This window comes from Carya illinoinensis, chromosome 3 (genome assembly GCF_018687715.1).
Source record: "Carya illinoinensis cultivar Pawnee chromosome 3, C.illinoinensisPawnee_v1, whole genome shotgun sequence".
NCBI lineage: Eukaryota > Viridiplantae > Streptophyta > Magnoliopsida > Fagales > Juglandaceae > Carya > Carya illinoinensis.
The window spans coordinates 17,997,281-18,008,655 of record NC_056754.1 but is presented as its reverse complement, the minus strand read 5'-3'; the positions used below and the strand labels follow the sequence as shown (position 1 = coordinate 18,008,655).

At 30.9% G+C, this 11,375-nt stretch overlaps 1 protein-coding gene across 1 annotated transcript; it reads left to right on the top strand.

The window, feature by feature from the left end:
• Positions 1 to 6,667: 6,667 nt before the first annotated feature.
• LOC122303582 (L-ascorbate oxidase-like) lies at positions 6,668 to 9,551 on the top strand. The gene is made up of 5 exons (XM_043115418.1): positions 6,668 to 7,054; positions 7,144 to 7,236; positions 7,403 to 7,615; positions 7,708 to 7,887; positions 8,336 to 9,551. The coding sequence occupies exons 1-5, from the start codon at positions 6,764 to 6,766 to the stop codon at positions 9,296 to 9,298; spliced, it is 1,740 nt and encodes a 579-aa protein (XP_042971352.1). The 5' UTR covers positions 6,668 to 6,763; the 3' UTR covers positions 9,299 to 9,551.
• Positions 9,552 to 11,375: the final 1,824 nt, after the last annotated feature.

Genomic DNA, 11,375 nt, shown 5'->3' with positions numbered 1-11,375 from the left:
TACATGAAGAGAAAAATAAAAGACAATGATTGTACTATATTAGGTGGTAAAGTTCTTTAAACAATGTAATATGCAGTGGATTGCATCGTGTATGTCGAATGCATTTTACATTATGAATATTGATTTTTTTTTTTTTTTTGGTTTTACATGCATTTAGTTAAAAAGTTAATTAGTTGTTTTTTTTTTTTTACATAAATCTTTTTTTCCATTTTGATATATTTTTAGTTTTCTACATTTTTTCTTGAAAACATTGTAATAAATATAGGCTTTTAGATTAAAAAACAAAAAGAATGCTTTTCAACACTATTTTCTTCTAGAAAAAATTAATAACATCTAATTTTTTGCTAAAAAAAAAAAAACTCGGATTACAATCTGGAATCTGGATTTCAAGATTTCAAAAATCCGAATTCATCCGAATTCTAGTCAGGGTGATACCAAACCTGGATGAATTTTTAATATATTGTCTATTTATCTTCGACCAATAGTTTGTTCAACAAATATTTTCTCTTTATAAATACATTTCTATTTTCAATCAAAATTACTCTAAACAGTTAATTAACTGTGCATTTTTCCCTAGCAGATTGAAATGATATTATATTTATTATTTCTTGTTGCAGAAATTGATCCTATCCAAGTTAATAAATAAAGAAATAGGACGGTGCTACTCCCACGGAAGGAGTCCACTAAAACACTCACCGAACAGTCAAATTTTTTTCATCTTTTTTTAAAATATATTTTTAAATACATTAATTTAAAAAAAAATAAAAATCAGAAATTCATTAAAAATATTTACTTAACTATTAAGTAAAAAAATAAAAACTCATAGTCGGTGGCCACCATCAGTGACCATCTTCTGCGAGATTTTACAAAAGTAAATTTCTAAATTAACATAAGTTTATATGATAAGTTAAATTTATTTTATAATAAAAATAATTTTACAATTTAATAATATTACATCTAACCATTTTAATTTATTAATTTATTTTTACAATATATATTTTTTTGTGTCTAAAATATTTCTCGAAAATTGGAATAGCGAGATGTGTGTTGTATCGACATTCGATGGTATGTAAGAGCATTGACATTGGATTGGCCATCTCAATTTTTAAAATTTGAAGAATATGTCACTTTTTAACTTTTAACTAATCATTCAACACTTAAAATCTACATTAGATTAGCCATCATATTCTCTATAATAATAAAATATTATTATTTTTTATTATTTATATTTCTTTAATTAATTTTTTTAATACTTTTTTATTTTATTTTCATAATTTTCAATAACCTCTAACAATCATATTCATTTTTATTTTCACAATCCAACAATCTAAAATATAATAATTTTATATATACATAGATGGTAAAATCTCATATTATATAAATAAAAATTTCATATGTACAATCTATAAAAATTCCATATATATAATATAATAATATCAAATATGGGATGAATGTGAGAAGAAATAATAAAATACTAGTTTGAAGAAGCTATAGTTGTTTTCATATATGAAATGTGGGATGAATTTACTGTAGCTAAAATTTTATATAAAAAGTGTTTAACTAATTCAATGTAGATTCAATTTCATCAATATTTTTCAAAATATGAAAAGTATTGGCATTTCCAAATACCAGTGCTCTAAGGCATTTGCTTAAATTCTAAACCACTGAAGTTGACTTGAGACTAGAATTGGAGGATAACATCCCCAAGTCAATATTAATTGAGCCTTTTCACCGGGATAGCTTAATCTAGTCTGTTGCGTGTGGGCTAGCGGACGGATGCATGATGTTGTTTCATCTCAAGGAAAGTTAAATTTATTGAAAAAAATGGAAAACATAAACAATTTGAGTCAACAGTACCATATAAACAGTCTACAGCTTTGGTACTGTACCTATCCGGTGAAGGCCGAAACACTTTGGTCGCACCCCGCGGCCTGCTTCGATCAATTCATGCAGGCATGCAGATCTTAATTTATTATAACTCATCCTGCCTACCCGATTCGCATGTATTTCGCAGTTATTCCCTCCCACTGTATACGATTAAATTTTATTCTTGATAACGTTATCTTTAATCATATTGATTAATGAGACACATTTTAAATAGTTTTTTTAAGTGTTAACTTAAAAAACTAATAAATATAATAAAAGATGACAAATTTAAAATGAAGAGTAAATTCGTTATGAGTAAATTCTTTCTTATTTATCAATGAAACTGCTTAGAAAAAAAAATGTGAATTTATAAAATACTAAATTGGGAGGTTGATTTCTAGTTTTAAGAATATACTCTAATTTCTAATTCATCTCTAATGTTTCTTTTTCAAGTTTGTTCTTTGGAAAAATTTATAGTCTTACTAATGCAAATCAGAGTAGAATAAGTTGAATAACGGTGGTCTATCGGCCGCTATCTGGTTATATTATTTTTTAATATTATTAATATTTTGATATTTAAAAAAATTGAATTATTTATTATATTTTATGTTAAAATTTGATGAAATTATAATGATTATATGAACTGAGTTGAGATGAATTTGAGATCCAAACTTGCCTTTACTTCTTCTATCTGCACCCTCTCTTCATCAACACACAACGCAGCCTTATCTAGTATATGAGCCACTGTATTCTTATCTTTAAAAGCAAATTGTAACCTTCACTCATTTATATTTTTAAACATCTTTCAAATATCTTCAACTAGTTGGCCATAATAAGTCCAAACTTCATCTTCACTCTTCACTGTCATGACGATGACATTTGCATCCCCTTCCAATATTACTTTTTGAAAATTAAGATCCTTACATATCCCCCATTGCTTTCCACACTGTATAACATTTGCATCCCCTTCCAATATTACTTTTTGAAAATTAAGATCCTTACATATCCCCCATTGCTTTCCACACTGTATAACATTTGCATCCCCTTCCAATATTACTTTTTGAAAATTAAGATCCTTACATATCCCCCATTGCTTTCCACACTGTATAACATTTGCATCCCCTTCCAATATTACTTTTTGAAAATTAAGATCCTTACATATCCCCCATTGCTTTCCACACTGTATAACATCATGCTACTTTAGGACCATATAAATAATGTTTATATTTGGATTGCTACTTTAGGTTGCTGAACATTACTTCTTTGATCACATGCTGCTGCTACCAAAATAAATGAGAATTTGTTAAAAAATAAATGAGAGTTTGCTACAAAAAATAAATTAGAGTTTGCTAAAAAAATAACTTTTTTTTTATATATAATTTTGAAACTTATTGAATTTTTTAAAAAAGTGAATGAAACTTACACATTTAATTTAATTTAATTTTTTTTTTAAGTCCATCAATGATTCGTTGTTTAGTATCCCTTAATTTTGTAGGTCGATCTATCTCCTGTAAAAAATTTTAAAAATTGTAACACATCTAAATTTATATTTGGTCTTATTTATATCAAAGTTGACTTTAAAATTTTTTGAGAGAAAAGTCAATAAGAGCACTTCCCATAGCTTCTCTATCTTATCCCTTAAAATACATTCTCAAAATCCACTTTTCTATTTTATATAATGACTTTTACAATATACCATACATCAGCTTATCTATTTTTTCTTCATATAATTTAAATATTATACTTTTTATTCTTTTTTATTCATTCCAAATATTTTCTCTAACTACTAATTATATTCTTATATCTTTTGATATTTACAATATCTCTCCATATACAATATCATATAATTATGTTCTATTTTAAATTAATCCAAATTTATAAGCTAAACCAAAATATAAATTAATTTAAAAAATAAAAAGAATAGATTATATAATGAAAATATTCTCAAAATATATTATGAGAATATCCATTTTCGATAATTATAAAAAAATATATATTCTTCGGTATATTTCGTGAATATAGTTGATCTATAAGTAATATGTGAGACTACATTTTATTAAAATATCACCACTCAATTCAGCAAAATGAATAATGTCTCAAGTATTACAGAATATGGTAAAGTTAGCTGGAAGTAATCACAAGCTGGCATAGAAGATGGTAGCCACTGATTGAAATTCTAAAGCTAAAATTCCTTACAAGCTCTTGATAGATACAAGATAGATATTTGAAAAGCTTGAGACCGATTACAAGAGAGAGGGGTTGAAATGAAAATAAAAAGAACTTGAAGAAATGAGAAATCACATGAGCATAAAGTAATTAAAAATATTTACATTTGATGAATAGGATCCTCTAGATGTAGAGGGATCACTGTAGTAAAGTGAATAATATTTTTAAAATACAAAATTCAATAGAGTAGTATTTTAAGAATATTTCTTTATATTTTGAAGGAAAATGCATTTTACAAGAGTTAGTGAGAGTGCTATAATTGAAACAAAACGACTCTTACTTAGAGCTGCTGTCAATGCGGACCCACGTTGGGCTGAAGTGGGCCACGGCCCCCCATAATTTTTTAAAATTTTAAAATGTCTCATACATTTTATTTATAATTTTATACATATAGAGAATGATCCTTCCAAAAAAAAATTATAATTCTCATATGCTTATTAAAATTTTCTAAAATTTCAATATACTTAAAAATGTTTCTCTCAAATTCTTTTCTATAATTTCAAGATTTTGTATAATTTTTATATATTATCTATTTTTAAGGATGTGGCCACACTAGGATTAATTTAAACTAATTTTGAGATAAATAATAAATTTATTTATATGAATTATAAAATATTTTGTTATATAATATTAAGCTTCTTAGTATAAAATTTAAAGTAAAAATATCAAAAAAAATCATTTAAAGTTAATAATCTATATGAAAAATAGTCAGAGGTTTTATCATCTATACTTCATTAAGTAAGAAAAAATTTATTTAAAGTCTCAATTACATTATTATATGTTTAATGTGACATAAAAATATTTAGATTTTATATGAAACTTAATAAACTAGATCACACACTACAATGTGAGATTTTTTTTTCTAAAAGATTACTTGATAGAGTTTATGAAAAAATTAATTTTAAAATTATAAAAATAATAATAAATAAATATTATTCTATAAAATATTATCATCATAAATCTGAACATATATTAAGTTATGATTTTATAATTTTATTTTTATAAGCATGTGATAAATTATCGAGATTTAATTTTTTATTTATAGTTATATTTTCATCTAAAAAAATTGCTAGTTCCACGGCGGCTGTTGTGCCCTTCGCGACAAAAGTCCAGGTCAAAATATTATGAAGAAGTTGGTCCTATTTTGGCATGAAAAAATTTAATTATAAGTACAATTATATATTAATATATATATATCAATCTATTATGATTGGATAAAAAATAAATTTTATTAAAAATAATATTAATTTAAAATTTAAATATAAAAAAATTAATATTAATATATAATTTTATTTATATATAACAAAACTCTCGTCAGATTATATTCATCAACACGGTTTGGAACAGTCCGTCCGTTCTTTACGACCTTTCCTCTTTCTCAATTCGGTACGTCAGATTAGCCTGATTAGGCGTGCTGGACTACATATTCCTTCCTCGGAAGCAATCAATGCAAAGAACATTGAACATGACGTGTTCAACAAAATGAATAGTTTTCTCTAGAATACGCGTGTAAGTTTATTTAGCAACTAAGCAACATGTAATACCGAGAAATTGAATAATAATAAAAATTATTCTTGCTTACTCAAAACGACCCGCATCACACAAATTGAGACACTCAGCATATTACTCATTAATTATTAAGAAAAATATAATTGCAAACATAATTATACATTAATCTGTACATCAATTTGATATGATTGGTTAAAAAGTAGATTTTATTAAAAACAGTATTAATTTAAATTTTAAATATAAATAAATCAGTATTGGTACGTAAATTAGTACGCTACTTTATTTATATGTAACAAAACTCTTAAATTAACGACTTTTTTATTTAGTTTTTAACTGATAAAATATTTGTAAATTCAATTTTATAATTTCATTTATGATAAAAATATTTATCTTTAAACCAAATTCAACTATGACCGCCACGTAGGAAAGCAACCTCTGACAATTTGGCCCCACATACGGCTTTCCCTGTCCATAGGTTTTTAAAAGCAATACAAAAAGCTCATTAAATTATAGTCAATTATATCAAAATTGGTCAATAACTTTAACGTCAATATTGAAGTAGTCAAAGTTGAACAGCCTAAGTTTTAAACTACAGTATTTCTAATCATTTCTTCCAACTTTAACTAGTTACTGTTCATAGATCAAATATTATTTTATTCATTAAACCTGTCCCGCCGTGTCTTTCCTCCCTATTCTCTCGAACTTCCCAACGTCTTTTACCTGAACATCCCAATGGTAATTTTTGTATTTTAAATTGTTTTTAATACTGAACATTATTTTTGTATTAATTCATATTATAAATTGTTGTTAATTAAAGTCCTTTTATTATAAATTATTTTTTAATTTATAATATGATAGCAGAATATTCCGTATGAAAGCCAAAAAGTACTTCTCATAGCTTTCACAGTTTCACCTCCTCAATCGATAAATCCGAGTGGTAATTAGCCCACTAAATTGGACCACATTTTTTATTTTTTTGCAGGAAGATTCAACGAAGACTGAGACATTCTTAAGATTTATGTATGTGTGTGTGCATACATATATATATATATATGCACACCATTGATTCATAATTTCATACAGGTAATCTGAATACCCATTTCTGCTTACTATTCTTGGGCATTGTCCCGATATCTCAATAAGTTGATTCAACATTAAAGACATGGCTGGCGGCCTTTTGCAATACCGGAGAATTATGTTGAAGTTGCTGGCTTTGTGTTTTATCGTCTACTTGCAGTATGCTCAAGTAGCGGAGGCAAGAATTCGGCATTACAAATGGAACGTCAAGTATGAGTACAAGTCCCCTGATTGCTATAAGAAGCTGGTTATCACCATCAATGGTAGAACTCCAGGACCAACAATCTTAGCCCAGCAAGGTGACACCATCATTGTTGAGGTTACCAACAGTCTAATTACAGAAAATCTTTCAATCCATTGGCATGGAATCCGGCAGGTAATTAATATCTGTATGTACTTGCATATGAATAGTGAATACTTTGTTTTCTCTTTATTATGAATATTCATCTGCTAAACTTACTGCAGATTGGAACGCCATGGAGTGATGGAACAGAGGGAGTAACTCAATGTCCAATTATACCTGGGGAAACATTTAAGTACCAGTTTAAGGTTGATAGGGTAAGTGTTGGTGTCCTAAAACATCTGTGCATGCGATTCCCTCTATTTCCATCTTCCTCTGTTCTTGTTAATGCCTTAAAAAGCAGTGAAGAGGATTATATTTTCCTGTTAGCAAGAATTGCTTCTTCAAAATGTCCTATAATGCAGAATTTTGCTTTATGTACAGCCTGGGACTTATTTATACCACGCGCACTATGGAATGCAAAGAGAAGCAGGGCTATATGGATCAATCCGAGTATCACTTCCTGATGGAAAGTCAGAACCTTTTGCCTATGATTATGATCGCAGCATCATCCTTACCGATTGGTACCACCAAAGTACTTACGAACAAGCCACTGGATTGTCCTCCATTCCTTTTGTCTGGGTTGGGGAGCCTCAGGTATTATTATTTAGAACAAAATAGATTTAGTATTACTGCCAGATAATTGTTCTTTGCTTTGCCTAATGGCTACGTTTTTGTCATTTTTTCAGTCACTTCTTATCCAAGGAAAAGGAAAGTTCAGCTGCTCTAGCGTACCAAGTCCAGCCGGGGTTTGTAATGCATCAAACCCAGAATGCTCTCCATATGTGATTACTGTAATCCCAGGAAAAACATATCGACTAAGGGTTGCTAGCTTAACTGCTCTGTCTGCTCTTAGTTTTCAAATAGAGGTAATTTTCATGAGCATCATCAACTTCAAAGATATTTCTTGTCTTTCTTTGAGTATATATGGGTAATACACTAAAGGATTCGACATTAATGAACCATACAAAAAAAGATGAACAAACAACAGAGAAAGCCAACTATATCAAGAAAAGAGATTTTATATTTTTCAACAGCCATCAGTCTTTCATAGACAATAGCGGTTGAATAATGATATTTTCACAACGATTTTACTATCAATGAAAGTAATAGTGTCCCTTCATTCAACATACTAGAGTTTTTTTTTTTTTTTTTTTAAATAGAAATTTTTATTTTAAAAAATATTACATAATTTCGCTCTATTTCAAACACAGTTCCTCTATAAAGAGGTTTAGTATCATTGCTCATAATGTTTTAATGTGACACAGCTAACAATTCTGTAACCTGCTAATGACATGTCTTTTCCTTTACAAGCAGGGTCACAATATGACTGTGGTTGAGGCAGATGGGCACTATGTGGAACCATTTGTTGTGAAAAACCTTTACTTATATTCTGGAGAGACATACTCTGTCCTTATAAAGGCTGATCAAGACCCTTCAAGAAATCATTGGATCACAACTAATGTGGTTGGCCGGCTACCTAATACCACCGTGGGCGTTGCGGTTCTCAATTATTACCCGAACCATCCACGACGATCACCTCCAACGATACCACCGGCCGGCCCCATTTGGAATGACACTGCCGCCCGGTTGGCGCAAAGTCAAGCTATCAAGTCTCATAGTGGTTACATCCACAACCCTCCTCCAACCTCGGATAGAGTCATTTTGATGCTCAACACTCAAAATGAAATAGATGGTTATCGCCGCTGGTCAGTAAACAATGTCTCTTTCAACCTCCCCCACACCCCTTACCTTATTGCACTCAAGCAGAACCTGCACCATGTGTTCCAGCAGACTCCATTATCTGATGGGCACGAGTTTCTGAACTACGACATCTACAGCAAGCCAAGTAACCCAAATGCGACTTCTAGCAATGCCATTTATAGGCTAAAGTTCAATAGCACAGTGGATATTATACTTCAAAACGCAAACACCATGACCGCGAACAACAGTGAGACGCATCCGTGGCATCTCCACGGCCACGATTTCTGGGTCCTTGGCCACGGAAGTGGCAGGTTTAACATCTCGACCCACCCAAAGCAATATAACTTGGTGAACCCAATAATGAAGAACACAGTGCCTGTTCATCCATATGGTTGGACTGCACTGAGGTTCCGAGCAGATAACCCAGGCGTTTGGGCTTTCCATTGCCATATAGAGGCTCATTTCTTCATGGGGATGGGGTTGGTGTTTGAGGAAGGGATAGATAGGGTTGGAAAGTTGCCTTCTTCCATTATGGGTTGTGGTGAGAGCAAAGAAATTGGAAGGCCATATCCTTAATTAGATTTATTCCCACATTGTTTCTGCTTTTTTCGGGTTGCAATTCTTATTCTTTTATTGCAGTTGTTGTACTTTTTTTTTTGTTATATATATATATATATATAATGGGCGGGGGATTTTGAATTCAAATTTTCTATTTAGAGAACCGGGTCATATGCCATAGACTCTTGGCATAGTTGTTGTATATTTGGACACAAACATATTGTACTTTTATTAAGAAATAAATGTAATGTAAGAGGATCTAATTATTCAACTTTCTTTGTTTAGTTTTTGTTTCCTAAAATATCTTTCTTCTGCTCTGCTAGGGTTTTGCTCTTTTGCTAGGTTTTCTACATAGCTTGCATGGTGGCAGTTGAGCCAGCCTCTGCAGGCCCCTCAAGAATGTATACTGATCTCGTCTTTGTAATGCCACAATCGCTGCCAGAGATTGACGTTGCTTTTCAGCCACCAAAACTGATTGATGGTGAGCTATGTTTCTTGTTTTCGGTAAAGGAAATTGAAAAAACCACACTGCCTTTTCGTTACTTGTTGGTGTTGAAGTTCCTTAGATAAAGGCCTTCCCTTGATGCTATTAGAGCTTATATTCACACGCGTTGGGGATTATCTTTTGTCCCAGTGGTTTCAGCGATGCAAAGGGTGGGACATGTTTTCATAAGAATGTCAAATGAGGGTGATTTCAATAAGACTCTATCTAGGTAGTCTTGTGAGATTGATGGAGTTAATTATCGGCCGTTTGCTTGGACACTAGATTTTAATGAAGAACATGAACATTCTTGCGTGTCGGTTTGGATTTTCTTGCCTGTATTGCCCCCGAACTTCTTTCATGAATCGGTTCTTCAGATGCTTATGGCGTCAATTGGACGGTTTATTAGTCAGGATAATCCAACTCTTTGTGTGACAAGAACAGATGGTGCACAGGTATGCATTGAGGTTGATGCTTCAAGAGATCCTATTCCTTATTTCTAGATAGGCTGATCGGGGTTGCCGCGGAGTAGACAATAGGAGGTGATGTACGAGACCCTCCCTGCATATTGTAACAAATGTAAGGTTCAAGGCCATAATGCTAAGAATTGTAGAACTTGTTTTGAGACTCAAAAAAATAAAGGAAAAGTTGGACAGATATGGGTTACGAAAGGGGAGAAGGCCATGCCGGATTCTGATCTAGAAATTGCCGCAATGCCAAACTTGGAACAATGAGAGTCAAGCACGTTGCAGGAGACTAGTGATATGGTGGAAAAGGCTGGTGGTTTAGAAATTTCATTACAATCAGATTTAGATAAGACTGAAGTTGAAGTTTTATAGGAAGATATTAATGGTGATTCTAAAATTGTAGATCCCTCTACTTAGAAAGAACCGATTTTTCTGATGGTGGTTTATAAGGCCTCTCTGGGAACGAGTGAGTCTTGTGAAAAAGTGGTGCAAGTGGAAGTGGAGAAGCAATTGTTGCCGAGATGACTAACACAAGAGGGGGGTTAAATTGAGTTGTATTTAAAAATTAACAATTATAAATCAAATACACAATATAAAATATAAATAAAATACGAAACAATAATAAATATAAAGATTAAGAGTAAGAAAGAAACAAACTCAGTATGTTAACGAGGTTCGGCTCCACTGCCTACGTCCTTGCCTCAAGCTACCACTTGAGAATCCCCAAATTTACTATTCAACTTTTTTCATGTGGAGATAGAATCCTATTACACATTTAAAGAACACCGCTACAAAGAATCCATGTAAAACACCCTCTACACTTACAATCACTTTACACGTGGTAATTCAACTATTCCCTATGTAGAACACTTTCTACACACACAATGGTTATACACACCATTTTACTGATATAAGAGCTGATAATGAGTAAGTTATCAGAAAACACTCATCAATGAGTGAAATAAGAACAATACAACGTAAACTATCTCTTTCAAAATGAACAAAGATTAAGGCTCAAAACTTATAGAAGAGAGAATGAAAGTTTTGAATAAATGTTGTATGGTCTTAGTATTATAAATGTGAAACTCTCAAATGATCTATTTATAGGCATATGAGACTTCGTCTTCAAATTTAAAAGATTCACATG